General features: G+C 35.1%; 1 protein-coding gene across 1 annotated transcript in view; it reads left to right on the forward strand.

The window, feature by feature from the left end:
- The window catches only part of LOC149780575 (centromere protein N-like), a 40,706-nt gene that overhangs the window by 12,049 nt on the left and 10,270 nt on the right, over positions 1-18,387 (forward strand). Inside the window, exons 4-8 of the mRNA XM_089937689.1 lie at positions 103-176; positions 4,106-4,282; positions 10,206-10,307; positions 13,611-13,686; positions 15,653-15,789. Of these exons, the coding sequence (XP_089793815.1) occupies positions 103-176; positions 4,106-4,282; positions 10,206-10,307; positions 13,611-13,686; positions 15,653-15,789 (566 nt within the window). The remainder of the gene's footprint in view (positions 1-102; positions 177-4,105; positions 4,283-10,205; positions 10,308-13,610; positions 13,687-15,652; positions 15,790-18,387) is intronic.

Genomic DNA, 18,387 nt, shown 5'->3' on the forward strand with positions numbered 1-18,387 from the left:
TTTAAGTTATCTCTTTGTATTCGGATAAAGCAACATATATTTTGTTCCTGTGAGCTAACCATAAAGGAGATTATTTTCATTTCTCATTCTCTTATTTTTAAGATGAAGATGAAGCATTTGATCCAGTCCAGTTGAAGCAAAAGCTGGGAAAGCATCTAAGGCTTTATTTTGATCCAGTAAGTGTCAGGTCATTTACATCAAATCATAATTAACATTAAATTAAATTATTGTTTCATCCGGAAAGAATGGTGAGATGTAGTCACTTGTCAAGTGATGTAAAAACGTTTTCGCGGTTTTTGAAAGACATATCTTTCGCCTCAGTTGCTGCATTCAAGTGAAACTCGTTAATAACATTACTGTAGGTTTAATGTTATTGATGTGCTGGGAATTCTTATCTCACCTGCTCAAGCATCATGATGAACAGTTAAAAAGTTTTGCATCGTTTTTAAAAGTCACAATTCTTCTACATCATTTGCCGCATCCAAGTGAAACTTTAGGATATTACTGGGGTCCAAAGTTTGCACACTGTTGTGCTATAGGGTTGGTCTAGTCAACTAAATAAAATATATTTATGGAAACTGTAGAAATGCTCTCTGAGCCAAATCCAAGCGATTCTTGCTTAGCACTTTGCAAACAGTAACTATAAAAACAAATATGATGACAACAGTGTCAATTTAAAAATGTGGAAATTGGACTGCATTAGCTGGTAGTCTGCACAATTCTGGCTAGGGTACTGGGAACATTACTTGAGGAGAGATTGTTATACTATTTATATGAGGTTCATACCTAGATGCTGTGATAGGATATTATTGTTCTTACCTACTGAACATTAATCCTCTCCTCAAAAGCTCTTGATTTCCTCACAAAGTACATGACTTTTATCCAGTCATTAGGAACTTGAACCTTTCTTTATTTAGCACATACTTACATGTTCAGGGTACACCGATTTTTGGTGAAAGATCATTTTGGCTCCATGATCCTCAGAATATGGTGTACCATGTCCTGTCAATGTTCCGTGGTGATTGTACTGTATGTAGATTAATCTCATTTTTTTGTCATTGTCGTTCAAAATATTTTATACATTGTAGTCTTTGGAGGAATTTTCTAATACAGAGATGGGACCCAAATACTGGTAATAATCTTTATCATACTTGGAAATTGGCAAGGTTTAACAAATTAAAACCAATAATGTCTTACTGTTAAATGGAAATGAACTAATTTAAACATTAAAATGTCTATTGCAAACAAATCCAGATACCCATTTATGATGTCTTGACATTAAATAGTCTAGCTTTGTAAACATTGGCACTATTGACACTGTGTGTGTGTGTGTTTGTTAGGATTTAATCTCAAATCAGCACAATCCCGGTTGTATAGTCCCACAAGATAGAAGTTTAAAGGTAAATACATTAAAATTCTGTCAAATAAAAGATAATTGCATTGCACCAAAGTGTTAGAGGGTTTCAGCAGTCACATTGCATCAATATACAACATTACACTGGTCAACAGTGAAATCATTACTGACTTGAAAAGGCCCTAATCTGTAGTATTTTGGTGTGCCGAACACGAATATAACCGTGAAAAATTTGTATTGGCTCTCGTTTTGAAGATATTCATATACCTCATTTTCTATGTTTCACTGTGTAAATTTCTCCAGTAGGACTGCAGCAACATCCGGAATAATGATGTAACATTGCATAATACCATCATGCTCACATCATCCACAGTTGATTGCATCATTTTCTGATGCAATGCAATACTAATGCCATGCGGCTGCTGAAGTAAGTTGACGTCAGCAGTGTACTATACATGTGTAGGCCTATTATACTAATGCCAGGCGGCTGCTGAAGCTGACGTAAGCAGTGTACTATATAAAGCCCAATCAGATAGGTTCAGCATTTAAAATATTTTAGACGTTGTGCGAGACAGTTCAAGCTACTGTTACATAAAACTTATTATTTTATCCATTTACGTACAATAAAGAACAGTAATGCCTCGAAAGTGTGTTAATACCGCGGACAATTTTTGCTATATTTGTGGGGAAGTGACATTTGCCAACCAGAAGAAAAGTATCAATTCTCAAGTGAAGAAGGCATATCATCTTTACTTCGGATGCAAGGTTGGTGACCAAGACAAGCCTTGGGCTCCGCATATATGCTGTGCTACATGTACAACACAGCTTTCACAGTGGTTGAATTGCAAAAGGTCATCAATGCCGTTTGCAGTCCCAATGGTGTGGAGAGAGCCAAGCAACCACCTAAATGACTGTTACTTCTGCTTGGTTCCTCCTCTTTCCGGCGGAATAACGAAGCGAAAGAAGTCGAGAATAGTCTACCCAAACATTCCGTCTGCATTGAGACCAGTTCCACATGGTGAGGGACTTCCTATTCCAGAACCTCCAGCAGAATATTCTCTTGATTCATCTGACGAAGACAAAGGTGAGTCGACCTGTTCTTCCCCTGGTCCATCAGCATGCAGTGATCCAGATTTTCACTGTGGTGCATCATCAACCCCACACAGAATAACACAGGAAGAACTAAATGACCTGATTCGTGATTTGGACTTATCAAAGAACAAGGCAGAATTGCTAGGATCAAGACTCCAACAATGGAATCTTCTAGAAGAAGATGTCACAATTAATGCATATCGAAAGCGCCACCAGCAATTGGAGCCTTTCTTCAGAAAGGAAAGTAATCTGATATTCTGTTCCGATATTGAGGGCCTCATGAATGCTTTAAAAATCACTCATGACCCACAAGAATGGAGACTATTTGTGGACTCTTCGAAACTGAGTCTCAAGGCTGTGCTTTTGCACAATGGAAACATTCTTCCATCTATTCCAGTAGCGTATGCTGTCCACATGAAAGAGACATACGATAACTTAAGGCAGCTACTGAATTCCATTGAGTATAACAAGTACAGCTGGCACCTCTGTGGTGATTTGAAGGTAGTTGCCCTTTTAATGGGACTGCAGCAAGGATATACAAAATACATGTGTTTCTTATGCGAGTGGGATAGCCGAGCAAGGGAAATGCACTACATGAGGAAGGAATGGACTCACAGGCAGAATGTAGCCATTGGAGAGAAGAATATCCAACACCCAGTTCTGGTTGAGGCTCAGAAAATCTTGCTACCACCCCTTCACATCAAACTAGGTTTGATGAAGAACTTCGTGAAAGCCATTGACCGGACTTTGCCAGCATTCCGATACCTGCATGAAAAATTCCCTCGACTCAGCGAAGCAAAGATTAAAGAGGGAGTTTTTGTGGGTCCTCAGATTCGAGAGCTTTTCAAAGATGACCGGTTCAACAACTTGCTGGAAGGTGACGCGAAACAAGCATGGAATGCTTTTCGCCTAGTTTCTACAAACTTCCTCGGAAATGTTAGGGCAGAAAACTATAAGGAACTAGTAGAAGACATGTTGATGAAGTATAAGAAACTTGGCTGCAATATGTCTCTAAAGATTCACTTCCTTCATTCCCATTTGGATTTCTTTCCTAGCAACTGTGGTATTGTTAGTGATGAACACGGCGAACGTTTTCATCAAGATATCGCAACAATGGAACAAAGATACCAGGGAAAATGGTCCACTACAATGCTGGCTGACTACTGCTGGACACTCCTCAGAGATGCTCCCGAACAGCTGTACAAGAGACAGGCGAAGAAATCTAAGATGTAGTCAATGACTTGATTTTTTATAGGTAGGCTATTACAGTTGACCTTTTACTATTGGAATGCATTTCGTTAGGTAAACATTAATTTCTTGCAGATTACAAAAAAAACTAGAGCCAATTTTGCAATTTGACTGTCATATTCGTGTTCAGCACATAAAAATTGATAAGAATTGACTAATTTTATTTCAGTAACATGACTTTTGTAAAAATTTGTTGTCCAGTGATATCCTACACACACACACACAGAAACACAAACTAACAAAAATGCATATACAAAATTTGTAATGCATTAATATTATGAAAACTGATTTTGCATAGTCTGTAGTGTTATTGCTTCTGCCTGAAGGACATTAGTATACAGATACGTACAGATATATATTGATATATACGCATCTAATGTTTTGATAGATTTGTGGAAATTAACCTTTCAGAAGTCAAGTGTGTCAACTATATTGCACAATGGAGCAGTATGGATGAAGTTGTTCATTCCCCAGCAAAGGAACCAGAAATACCAGGCACCGAGAAGTGTGTATCTCATCCATTATCCGCACACACCCCTTATTCTCATGACAGGTCTCAAAGCCTCCATCAAAGAGTTCCTGTTTCAGGTATAAAATCACCCAGCTGGAGTATTAAGCATATAAAAACTAGTTTTTCAAAGGTAAATAATGTATTTTGAATAAAATTGTATGAGCATTATGATTAAATCAACCTGATGTGTAATGTCATGTAATGTGTATTACAAAGGATTCACATCAACATCGGCTTTTTTCTTGACGTGCCACATTCAGTATGAAAATCATAATAATTTAAGAAAAGACTTGAGAAAAATCCTACTAAAAAGTATTTTAAGTAGTTCTGTTTGCAGACAATAAACCATACTAAGCTGCTTACACATGTAAACAATTCAGCCACCGCACCTTTTCCCTGTCCAGTCCAATAAAAAGTACCATATTTTTTGTGCCTAGTCCAATAAAAAGTACCATATTTTTCATGTCTATCCCAATAAAATGCCATATTTAGCCTGTACAATCCAGTGCAAATAAGAATGTCATGTTTCCTGTCCAGTCCAATTTTCTTGTCTCATACAGTGAAGAGTATTTATAGGTTACTGCATTTGTATGGGAAAATATGAATAAAAAGTTTTTTCTGATGTAAATACTGCACGACTTTGGAGTGCAGCATATTCATCCGACAAAACGAGTTCATATTTTCCCATACAAATACAGTATCCTTTTTATTATATGGTAATTTTTTAAAATTCCACCTAATGCTTAATTATAATAACAAAATACACAACAAGAAACAAAATAACTGAATGGATGCCGTATTCCAAACTACACACAAGCGCAGATTCATCATTACACAATAACAACATTATTAATGTGCACATAACTCCGCCCAGATAAATTTGAACTTAGTCACGTGCTCGACATAGCTTTGAAAAGAAAATGGCGTGTCTAGTTAAAATTGAAATTTGGAGTTATATTGTTAATGAATGCGCATTGCAACAACTTTTCCATTTGATCTGGAATTAATAGATTTTGGTATTTTTTTCGATTCTATGAAATTTTGTGATTATGAACTGGATTTATATGTGACAATTCCACATGAAATACATCAGATTGAAGAAGCAAGTGAGAAACGTGTTGACATCTGCAAATGTGTTTCTGTTTCTGTCATTGGATGTTTGAAATCATAATGTGGGAAAAATATGAAGTCTTTCATTTGCAATTATCAAAATGACACTATGGAATTTAATGCTTATTTCATTTTGAGTGCAGTAAGGAGGATGTAATTGCACGTATATTCGAAATTAGAGTACAATTTCGAAATGTGTAATCAAGATTGAGAATCTATGACATGGCTAATTTAATTCAGATTTGCAGAACTGAGAAAGCACATTTTGAGGAAATTCAGGATGTAAAACTGTGTAGTTTTTGCATTCTTATCACCAGCTAAAGAAGACAGTTATGTCTTGACACTTGTATGTTATTTGTAAGGACCCTTTCTTGTGTCTATTGTATAGCTAGCCTAAATCCGAAACATTGTATCAAAAAGTAAATGCGGAATGTGCCAAAGTAACTGGTATGTGGCAGTCCACAAAACAATTGCTTTACTTCATTCAGAAACAAATTTCAACAACCACAGTGTAAAATGCCTACTATGCGAGTGTACATGATCTGTTTACAAATCAAAAGTGCTGACATCTGAGTCCATTGTTTGTTTACAATAGAAAGTAGTTCCTTTATACACGTGAATGGAATATGAAGGTGTGCAATATCATAAAACACTGAACGATTCTGACAATGTAAAGTTAACGGAGAAAAAAATGAGCATATAATAATAGAATTTTTGTGTCCAGTCCAGTAAAGAGCACTTTAATTTTTGCGTCAAATCCATTACAGAATACCATATCTGTCATGTGATAAGTGTGTGCAGTGTGGTTGTTGAGACCTGATAATTTAAAGTAGAATATACTGACTTAAAAATGTGTTAGTTGAGGAATATTTTTAAAAATGAATGGTAATTTTAATGAAACTTTTATAATTATTATTTAAAAGCAATGAAGTGGTTTTTGAGTTAGAGTATGCAGACATGATTTTTCTGAGTTTAAAGCGGAATTCAGCTTTTCTCCTGACTTGAATCAGATTTCTTGATATAGTCTGTTTTTTATATTATCTCCAATACGGTTTTAAAAAAATGGTCTGTCCAGTCCCATTCTGCAAAGACCCTTGTAAATTGTTTGTTCCATATATTAGTTAGCAGACAACTCTCATAAAGAGTATTCTGATTGGTCAAAGGTTTAAATTCATCCAATGAATCTTCATGTAATGGAAACTGAATGGCTATGGAAGGAAGATGCATTCTTGTAAAACATGGTGTCCTGAGTTTGTTGAGAGAGAGCATGACACGAAATGTTTAAATAAAGGTTTTAAAACGTATGACAATGGGAATGGCTGAAGCAAAAAGTTAATGGAAATTTAGTTGGTCAGTTTATAAGAAAATCGAATGCTAGAGGACTGGCATTTTGTGAGCTGTGCAAGTAAGATCTGAATTAAGTAATTGCGGTTGGAGGAGTTTGGAACAGCACCTACAAAAGAAGCTGCATACAGAAAAATTGAAGCTCAGACGGCTTCTGGAAAAAGTGCAGTTAATTACTATAAGAAGAAAGATTTCTTGCATGAAACAACAGATGTAGCCCTCTGTCAGAATATGTGCACTGCATGTTGCCAATACAAGCACCAGCTTGAAAGGAAAAAGGCTGTCATTGAGAAGGCAAAGAAACGATTGCACATTGAGCCAAAATAAGTCAGTGGTGACAAAAAGGAAGGTTAAAGAAATCTTTGCCAAAGCTGTAAAAACAGCTCGACTGGCATATCAACAAGTTGTGTCCATTGGAGAAAAAGACAAGTGAATGTATGGGATTATTTGTATATAGTTGATGTACTTGGGTATTTATTTTACCGATTTGTTATGAAAAGAGAGAAGTATAATATATTTAATGCAAAAATTGACAAATTATTGTGACTTAATTACGATGTGAACACTTACATGCACATGAAATAACTTAAGCATCAATAGTATTGGAGAACAAATCCATGTGACTATAAATATTTTGAAATTATTGAAGTAAAGTGTAACATTTTTGGTAAGTTTATTAGTTTTTCAAATGATTTTTGGGGGTTTATTTTATGATCATAAGTTGCACCAGAAGCATTTTTGTGTAAAATGCATTTTTGGTAACCTTGAAAACGATTTGTGTTTAAATTTCTTAATTCAACAAGAAACACATAAGGGTATTTGCAACCCATTTTTTTTTTCTAAATGATTTTACTTTTTGATCTGGTAGGACCCATGTGGCATGGAGTAAGGCAAGAAAATAGCTTGTTATGCAGTGGATCGATGAAATGCACTTGATTTATAATTGATGCATTCAGTTTTAATATAGTTTTTCATGTTTTTTACCTTGACTAATAGTAACTGTGTCATAGGTCATTTACAGTGATATACCCAGATTTCATGATGTGCACTTCTACTTTACCATTCGGGCTTGCACTTGGGTTTTCATATAGTATAATTATAGGATGCATATGCTATGTGCAGACATAGTGATCTTGAGATCTCATCAAGTAGTGTCTAACTTACAGACAGTTTACAGAAGCCATGGGACTGGCTGTTTAGGCAGCATAGCTGGCAGTATGGCAGCATAGCTAACAAAAAAGCAACAAATGTAAGTATAGCCTTATAGTTGGCAACAGGGCAGCATTGTTGGAAATGAAGCAGCGTAGTTGGCAACAGAGCAACATGGTTAGCAATTGAGCAACATATTCAGCAGCAAAGCAAACTAGTTGGCAATAGAACAACACAGTGGCATCACTGGAAAGGGACAGATGGTCAAAAAGTTTATTCAAAGGATGTGAGTTTTTAACTATAATTAGATCTTGAAGTGTGAATGCTGTCAGTGCATATGGTTACAGGAATCACGAGTATCTTTACTAATAACATGTTGACAGTCTGGTGAATATAAAATTCATTAGTTATTCATGGTGACTTTGATATATCATTTGATGAATTCTGTTTTTTTGTTGTATTCATTAGAGAGTCTAGTTTCATCTTTTGAGTTGAGGTGTCATTGTAAGGCAATGCAATTATTAGAGTATATGTTTATTGTATATTTTTTTAATTATATCTTTCTAATTTCATTATTGCATTGATATCTATGGTGAAAGTTTTGAGACTGTCCTATTTCATTATCATAAACCTTTTTTCCTTGTGCATACATTTTTTTCAATGTTTTCACATCCATATCCATTTGGTTTCTGTCCAGTTGAAGGCCCCACTTTTTCTGTTGCTGGAATGAACACTGAGTATGTGTTCAATTTCAAGAATTAAAAAAATATATATAATAATGTATCCTAGTTGGTTTGAAACGAGCAGATTTTATTGCCATTATTGCCTTAATTACAGCACATGGGGTCAGGCTACAAGTTCTCGCAACTTGGCAACAGCCCTCCCCCAGATGCACAGGTAGGTACATGAAAAGTGGCAAGGACTAACAGCATGTGTATGTACTTATACATAGATCAGAAATGCAGTGCATTAATACAGGTTAGATAATGCTGAAAATGGAGATTGAGCTTATATTGAAATTTTGTAAACATGGGTTTGTCCCAGCATTCATGAATCATCTGAGCTTTGGTGCACACTCAAACTGATATTTTTCTTCGTTGTTAAAATACATCAGCTTTGTGAAATGTTTGTATCATAAACTGCCAAAATTTAGCAACATTGCCAGTGTAAATATACAAAACGACCAATGACTTAGTTTTTTTTATTGTTACAGCTCTGCGTTAATGTCATGAGTTAAAGCATTGTCAGATACATTTGGGGTACATTGTAGCAACTTTATTGGCAGAACACTGTGCCATGGATTATCTATATATTAGATTTTGTGGATTATTGTGTTTTGGATTTGTTGCAGATATCTTTTTTGCCTTGCATGTGGTGCCGCTCTTGTGGCCTAGTGGTTAGAGCATCTGCCTCGGATGTGGGAGGTCATGGGTTCGATCCCCAGCCGAGTGATTGCAAAGACTTTTTAAAAAAATGGTACTAACAGCTGCCTTAAGAGGTTAGTGTTAGGACCGGTCGGCCTTGTCTCGGGATAATATGACTGGATGGGATATCATGCTACATGTCTGTGGCATGATGCTCCAGTGGTAGACATCACTATAGACTGCCACACTGCAGACATTGTAGTGATATGACTGAAAAATTGTTAAAGCTACATTAAAATTCCAAATCACACACACACACACACACCATTTTTCACAGGGTTCATATTTTGCTATAACCTTTAATTTTAAAAAACCCATGTAAATGTTTTCCCTAAATGCCATTTTTGTATTCCACCCCCCTCATAAGTAATATAGAGGGATATTACATGTAGCTAACACCATGTTGACCTTAAAATATCTCTCTGCACACTTTTTTGCTTCTGTTGCTTAATTCAAATCATTTGAGGTATTTCAACCAAACTTGGCAGACATATAAGGCAAGTAACATAGAGGTACATTTTGATATTTAGAACTTTGCACCTTTAATATTTTATTTTCCCTGTGTAGCACTGCACTCCATTAAACAAAACTTTCACTTTCTGTCATCTTCTTTATCATTAATTCCCCACGCATTAGATTTCTGCCATTACTCTATAAGGTTATCAAATTATTAGTACTTGGCAACGTAAAATTCCAGATGGTCACTAAAATTTATTTTTAGGTCACCTGGTTACTGAAGTTTGATAGTTACATGGAGCACTGAAGACATGCATCAAATTAGGTGGCATACTTTTGAGGGAAAGGTTGGCGTTTTTATGGGGTAGGTTCGTTTTCAAGAATGGCTTACTTTCAGAGTTTTAAAGTATGCTTTTAATTAGGTAAATATTGTCAGGCAAGCACATTTTTAATTTTTTGCCTACCTAGCATTTTTTCAAAGCTTATTTGCTTTACATGACATGCATATATGTTGTAGGCCCTGCTGAATTGCTTCAACTGTAAGAAACTGTCAGAAATGAAGTTGACAGGACGTCATGTGGATTCCTTGATTGAGCTGGCTCTAAACAGATGGTGTCAAGTAGGTATTCTCATTTGGATTGAACAGTATCTTTTGTGAATTAATTAATTTCGTACATCGCATCATAGGTTCTTGAATTCTGACTGACTAACTGCTGGGATTTATTTTTACACAAAAAGTATTTGCATTGTCTCTGTGATATATACATGGCAATTGTTATGACACCTGCATAGCTGCCAACCCTCACGAATTTGGTGTGAATTTCACGACTTTTTCAGCGATTCACGGATTCACGCCGTAAGCCAAAAATTCACGAATTTTCCAGTCAATTATTTTAAATCTTTAACAAAATAACCGATTTCCCGTTAAGCGCTAGTCGTGCTATTCGCAGTTGCCGAAACCGTCCGGCACTGCTGGTCACAATATTAGTAGATCTACAGCCGATTAGTATAGTTGGCCCGGTAGCAAGCATTTTAGCCTATCTTAATCTATATGTATAAAAGTAGTTTTACAAATGCTTTTGAGAGAAACTGGGGCCTAACCGGAAATTTGCTCCTTGCATGCGTCAAAACACTGATTTGAGTTACCGTTCAGCATCGAATGTAAGATCTTGAAAATATCTTCACCATTAAGGAAAAAGAAATGTATTACTCAAAAAGTGAAGTTTAATTTGGAATACATCAAAAATTGGCCATGCATTCTGCCATTAAACATTAATATTCATTCATGCTTTTTGTACTCAGTGTGCCATCGCAGAGACGATGTGAGGAAGAATGTCGGCTGCAAAAAACACATAGAAGTTGGGAAAAATAAGAATTTGCAGATTTCAGCTCTGGAATATTTTAAACCGTTGGCGGAAGACCTGCAGGCTACCAACGCTGAAGCATTATTTGTGAGTTTTCTTGTCGAACACAATCTACCTTTATCAGCTGGAGACCATGCTAACCATTTGTTATGACAAATGTTCCTGGACTCGAAAATCGCTTCCAAATTTTCCTGTTGAAGAACCAAAAATGCTGCAGCTCCTGTGCATTCCTCGCAGCAACAGTGACAGCGAAAAAGTATTTTCTTTAGTGAGGAAACATAAGACAGACTTTAGGGCCTCCTTAGCTGCTGAAAATTTGTCAGCAATTTTAGTCTTCAAGATCAACCAGCAGGCAAGAAGTCGGAACTGTTTAGAAAACAAATTTACGATCAAGCAGTTGAGGAAGTTCAAGTCTGCCACAGTGTCATGTCTTGATAAATAAATATTTCTGCATATATATAGTGTTTTATTTTTATTTTGCGAATTTGATATAGTGTAGTATTGACGGTCGGAGTGGTCAGAGTGGATGGAGTTATTGTCATGGTATTTTTCACGAATTCATGTCCAAATTCACGACTTTTTATCCACATTTTCACTAATTGTGAGCCTGGAAGGTTGGCAGCTATGCACCTGTTCCAGCACCTTATTATATGCACCGTTGCCATGCCGAACCACCTGTAATGTACCATATAATTTATATACTTCCTTATAAGTTAAGTCCAACTGCAAACAACATAGACACTGATATTATGTTGTATAGTATGCTGTCAGATCAGAGTCTATGATGTTTGTTCCACTGAATATTCCAAACAAACTGCATAGACCAAGATCTGCTGGCACATTATGCGATGGCAGATTTGGGTACATGCATTGTGCATTTGGACTTGACTTAGAAGTGGGTATATACATTACTTAGTCTGTTTTTGCCTTTTCCCTTGAGAATAAATCTCCTATTGTGCTTTCTGTTGAAATGTCCATGCCATTGCTGAGAAACAGTCCCCTCAGGGAAAGCAATAATACGATGTTAGAACTATTAGCAAGGTTCAAAAGTAGCAATTAAGCATGTAATTAGCTACCTAAATTTTCAGATTGTTGCCTGTGCTTTAAGTCAAGAACAAAAGTTTCCGACAAAGAAATGGTGTAGTTTGTTTCATCATCCAGGGTTCACACATATTGTTGAAAAGCTTGAAAGTACTGGAATTTCACAATGGTATTGTTAAGGCCTTGAAAGTCTTTGAAAATGAAACCTTTTGCCTAATGTTTGTGAGAGCCCTTCAGTTTTTACAACAGACAGTTATTGTCATGATGGAAATAATGTGACTGTCCATTTTGGTGGAGTTTTTCTGAAAAATACTGGCTGCTGTTTAGGACAAGAGCTAAAAATATTTATCTCTTAACCTTGTTACTTCTTGAGGTTTTGATAAATAAATATTGCTTATCCAGTCTTAAATATTTCATGTTTACAGCACAACAAATATATGAAGATGAATCCAATACATGTTATGAATATTCAGATAATAAAATCATGTATACATTTCAGCATTAGTAAGAAATAACTTCCGGGTAACATTTTTAAACATTCTTTTTTAAATTAGTTTATAACATCAGTGCATATTGAATTTTAAAAAAGTTCCTAACAAATTTTAATTTCTGACTTTGTCATTAGTTTTTATAATGTAAATAAAAGGTAAAATGATGTGTGACTCACTAAATATCGTGTCTTAACTTGGCAGAGAGACATTTGATCAAAAGTACTAATTTCTTTCAGTACAAAGCAAAAACTATTGGTAACACCCTCTCCACTTCTCCCAGTCAACATGTGTTAATTGGGAGAAGTGGTATGGATGTTATCAGTGGTTCTTCCCATTTTAATGACAGAAATGAGTGCCAGTGATTTTCATTTTGAGTTAGGCATTATAAAATAGCTTTCAGAAAGAGTGGAATTTGCCTACTGTTGCAAGAAATAGATGGACCTGTGAGTAATTGGTTTGACAATTTTAACCAGCCGTGTCAAAGGTAGGTTATATGATTTTAGTTAATAGAAAAGTAGACAGGAGGTTGGATTCTTTCTGCTATCATTGTGATTCTATTATACATTTATACGTTTGCCACTTGTTTTGTTTCTGTGTATGCACAGTTAAACCTGTCAAGAAAGGACACCCATAGGAACACAAAACTGTCCACTATGACAAGTGAGCTATATAGAGGTCAATATGTTCATAAATATTAGAGATGGGACCTATCATTGTTGTCCCTTAAAAGCAGGTGTACTTTTTATGCAAACATCCATTATGTCAGTTTAATTACTATTACCTCCTTGATAGAAGTTCATTTCAAAACCTTGACTAGGACTTAATTTTTCTAAGCTGTCCCTCTGTGCCATAAATTAAAGAAACTATGCTTAATAACTGGCATAATATATATCCTGCTTGCAAGTGGTAAATATTTTAATATGTAGATGTAAATTTACCTAAGAGTACTAAGTTACATACTTATGTAATGTATTATTCATCATAAAAGAAGATAAGCAATTGAGATTTACTGTTTTTCAACTGTAGGGTGACTTCAGCAAATTCAGGTATGAACAAGTACAGAGGAGACCTTTATCGGAGATCCTACCAAGGAAAAGGAAAGGTAATGAATATAAGCTCGTACGGATCTCAAAAATCAAAATAGATTTGACAGATATTTGGCTTCATTTATTTCAATGGGGCCCCGAGTGGTCTAAAGCGCTCACTGTTCCGGATCACTGCCATCTCACCTCTGTCTGCGTGGGTTCGAGTCCAAGGCTCGGCTAGTGTGGGTACATGGGAAAGCCTGCCAGTAGCTTCTCGTGGGTCAGTGGTTCTTCCCTGGGTTTTCCAGGGCTCTTCCTCCATCAGGTGTACTGGCCGCCATGTATAGCCTATCTTGTGCTGAAAAATGGCGTTAAACCCTAGAACAATAACAAAAATCAATTATTTCAAGGATCTTATATATACTCACTTTTAAGTCGAGTCAAATGCAAACTGCACAGACCCAGATCTGCTGTTGTATGATGTGCTGGCAGATCTGGGTATATGCAGTTTGTCAGGAGTAATCACTAGAAGAAACAGCCTTGACCCTGGTCTGCCAGTGCATGATGCGACTGCCAATCAGGGTCTTTGTTATTTGCAGTTGGACCCGACTTCCACATGACATTTATGAAACCAGTTGAATAGTTCTAGCTAATGTGTCTAAAGTTTCCTGTCAAATGAGATGGAATTCAAGATGTTTTTATCAAATTATTGCACACACACGAAGCTCTATTACCATTTCAAAGTGTTGTATAACTTTTTAACTGGATTTATATGGCATGATAGAGGCATTTGAAGTGTGCAAACAGTATTGATTCATTTTAATTTCATTATATGGGCAAATGTTATTGGAGTGATTTGCAGATATCTAGCAAAATTTATTTATTGGGATGAAGAACATGTAGCAGAGGCAAATCTTTGCTCTAGTAATTGTTTGAGGGATCAGTTTACATTGCGTTTTGATGATAGTATCATTCCAGTGACTCCACAGTGTTAAATAGCTCTAATTAGGTAATTTGATTATAAAGATTATCAAAACCACCTTTGCAAGGTCAACAACATTCCAGCTGTGTTTCTAGTCAGAGAACATGCTCCCATGCAACAATTTGCTTTCAGCAGCTTAAGAATACAAACTGATCACAGTGAATATTAAGAAACAATTTTACTGTAAATCGATATATTTTAGCATCGCTTAATTTTAACAATACAGTTAATGTATCAATTAATCAGGTAAAAATGTTTGTGAAAATTAATCTGTTTAAAATTTTATTATGACATTTTGGCAAAAAATATTTCAGAAAATATTATTCCTTGCAAATATTTTTATATAAAATTTGGATAGTTAAACTAGGCTAATTTATTCCTTCCATCCTTACTGTTGAAGTTTTGATTAACCTCGGTGTTAAGGGTTTTTTCTGAGCTATATAAAATGCTGGCTGAAGATTAAGGGGATACATGGTCTTCCTACTACGAAGTACTTTCATCAGTGAAATCCACTACCATCGATATCTTTGCCAGTGAACTTTTTGAAACTTGTTTGCCTTTTTTCTGACCCTGCGTAAGTAGATACATACATTTGCAGAAACATTGCAAATTGAAAAGAATCATAGTTTATGTTAGTAAATAGGCTTAAAAAAAGTACAGAAATTGTCATTAAAATTCTAAAATTATGAAGATAATAATAAATATAAAAAATAAATAAAAACGTTTATAAAGGTTGTACTACTATACAGTGTGCACTTTTATGGAGAAATTTCTTTTAAAAATTAGCCCTGCGATTTATAAATTATAAAAAAATATTCCTAATTTTTACTACTATATCAGAATTCATATCTCAGACAGAGGTATTTTGATCAAATAATACTACGTTTTCAGTATACTTGTTTGTAACAGAAGAAAAATGGGAATAGACTAAAGTTTTTGGTGATTTTATGCAACCAGGTCTTGAATCAGAAATAGAAAAAAACAACTGAAATTTTCTGATATATGGTGCTAAGATTTCTTGACCATGTGTTCATTAACTATCATTGTAACATGTGTTACAGCACTTGATGAAAGTGAAGAAGAATTGGATCCAAACATCACATGTGAGAATGAGGGAATGAAAAAACGGAGGAAGGAGATGCTAGATAAAGCATTTGGGATCAATACACAACCAGTACTTGAGAAAGTAGATTTTAAAGTAAGTATACATACATATATATACACACACACACACACATATACCTATGTACATACATACATGCACACACACACATATGAGGTTAGTGTTAGGACTGGTTGGCCTGGTCTGTGGCACGATGCCCCAGTGCTAGACATCACTATAAACTGCCACACTGCAGACATTGTAGCGAAATGACTGAAAAATTGTTAAAGCTACGTTAAAAATCGCATCCATATAAACATATATACGTACGTACATACCTACCTACTCTAAAACTTTAAATAATTGCTTTTCAATCTTTGAGCCATGTCTGATAATTAAATTAAATTTGCAAGGTATTGGTAAGTTGTCCAAGATGCACTCACCCTACAATTGACTAGCTCATCCACATGCATTTTTTTCTTGCCCCACATTCAACAACACATTCCTGTTGACTTCTATTTTGCCATTTTGGCTTATTCTGCCAACTGTTGTGAAAATGTGTATGGAGCAATATGGGAATGTATTTGGGAGCAGTTGGAACAAAGATTGGTAAAAGTTCAACATATAGTGAAATGTCTTTGATTAACTCTAAGATGCATAGACGTACCTGTTTGAATTTTCAAAACTATATGTTGCACAAGATGTACCGTAAAGCATGAAATTAATGATAAATATCCATGTTTAAACACTTATTTTTAACTACGGAACACAAAAGTACCAGAAGATGTCTGACTCTCGATAAGTTAACATACCTCATACATTTACCATATGTACTTGCTTATATATAGAGTCCAACTGCCAACTACACAGACCAATTTCAGCTGTCACATTTTGCACTTGCATATACTTGTCTGTGCAATTTATTTGGAATAATCAATAGAATAATCAGCATAGAACCTGATTACCAGTGCATTATGCAACAGATCAGGTTCAGTGTTGTTCGCAGTTGGAGTCAACCAGTAAGTTAGTATATATATGGTAACTATTCAATTTATCATCAGCCATGGCTATAAACATTATCATCATAGAATTTCTTTAAAACTCTACAGAATCCTGTAGTTTTACCACAGTTTTAGACTGTTGCGTACTTATGTTTTATTTTCAAACAAAATGCGTGTAGAACATTTCTTTGCTGTTTGTGTGACAGTATGGCTCACATGGATTGATTTAAAAATATGTCATAAAATGGTTTTGTTCTCCTCTAACTTTGACTCTGTAATATGATTCATCTCCAATTGTCATGTTTCATGCAGTGAATAACATTAATTCCTGGGTACCAGTCTTTGTAGTTTTTGAAGGTAAGCTAGACTACAAATTTGAAGCCCCCACCCCCAACCCTTATTCAGTGATAAACAATAGTTTGTGTACTTGTTTTAATACCAGTGTTATTAATATTACTAACAAACATATATCATGATACATTTATGAAACCTGCTGAACAATGGAAATTTATTATGATTTATTCATCTACAGAATTTCAGAACTTGAAAGCTCTATGCTAAAGCAATGTCTCTGCGAAATCTAATGGTAATACATTACTCTATTACTTCCTAAAGAACATAATTGATACTGACTGAAACCTTTATGCAATCCAATAAAATTGGCAAACATCTAGAAAACCTAACTGTTAAAGTTCAAGAAAATTTAATGTCTGTGTTGGTACCTTTTTTAAACACACTTGTTCTTGACTTTCATTAATCTTTATTGATCTATGAATATATCCAACATAATAAATAGATCATAAAACACAGTATTATGCAGAGTTTCACTTTATTTCTCAGAATGAATGTTAATCTGTACACCCATGGTCATTGATTTTGCCAACATAACACTAAAACCCAGACAATCACTAATTCCGTGGAGCAGTGAAAATTTCTGCTGAGCTCAGCATTTAACAAGAGGTCTAGCGTTAGATGTATCAGATAAAATGTGAGATGCCATTCCCTTTCATGGTTACTTGATCTCTTTAATGTTTTAATTAAATACCTACCAACAGCCTGCACTTGACAAGGTAAAATAAATCCATTGATGGAAATGGAAAGCTTTTATTCCTTATATCAAGAAAAGTAAGGTGTCAAAACAGTCCTCATGTACATGAAACTAGCCTAGTGTACTGGCCCTGAGCAATTATTTCAATACACATGATAAAAAATGATGTAGGATATCAAGTTAGTGGTAAAGGTTGCACTTGCCGACTGAACAATTAATCCAGTATTATGCTGAATAGCATGTTTTAATATTTTCGTTGTTGCTGATAACCATTCATTGTACTGCACAACATGGTTAAATTTATGTTTCCAGACTTTGAGGTTGCAAAGATTTTTTTTGTGCCATCATACAAACAACACATTGTCACTCAGTTCCTAGACCCTCATTGAGAGATTTATAGTAATTAATTATGATAACATTTGTGATCAGAATCTAGTTCACGTTCCAAACACAATCTTTTATTTTAATACGAAGAGAATGTAAATTATGGCAAAGATGCACTTTTTTGTTTTCAGTCCTGTACAAGAAATGAAAATATTTTTAAAAATCTTCCAGAATTAGAACCAATCTACTTATCAGAATTTTGAAATATATTGATTGATGACCTGGTTCTGAAACATCTATACAAATGAACCTAAAATCACA

The sequence above is a fragment of the Sinohyriopsis cumingii genome, chromosome 16, assembly GCF_028554795.1.
Source record: "Sinohyriopsis cumingii isolate HCF-2022 chromosome 16, ASM2855479v2, whole genome shotgun sequence".
NCBI classification, from domain to species: domain Eukaryota; kingdom Metazoa; phylum Mollusca; class Bivalvia; order Unionida; family Unionidae; genus Sinohyriopsis; species Sinohyriopsis cumingii.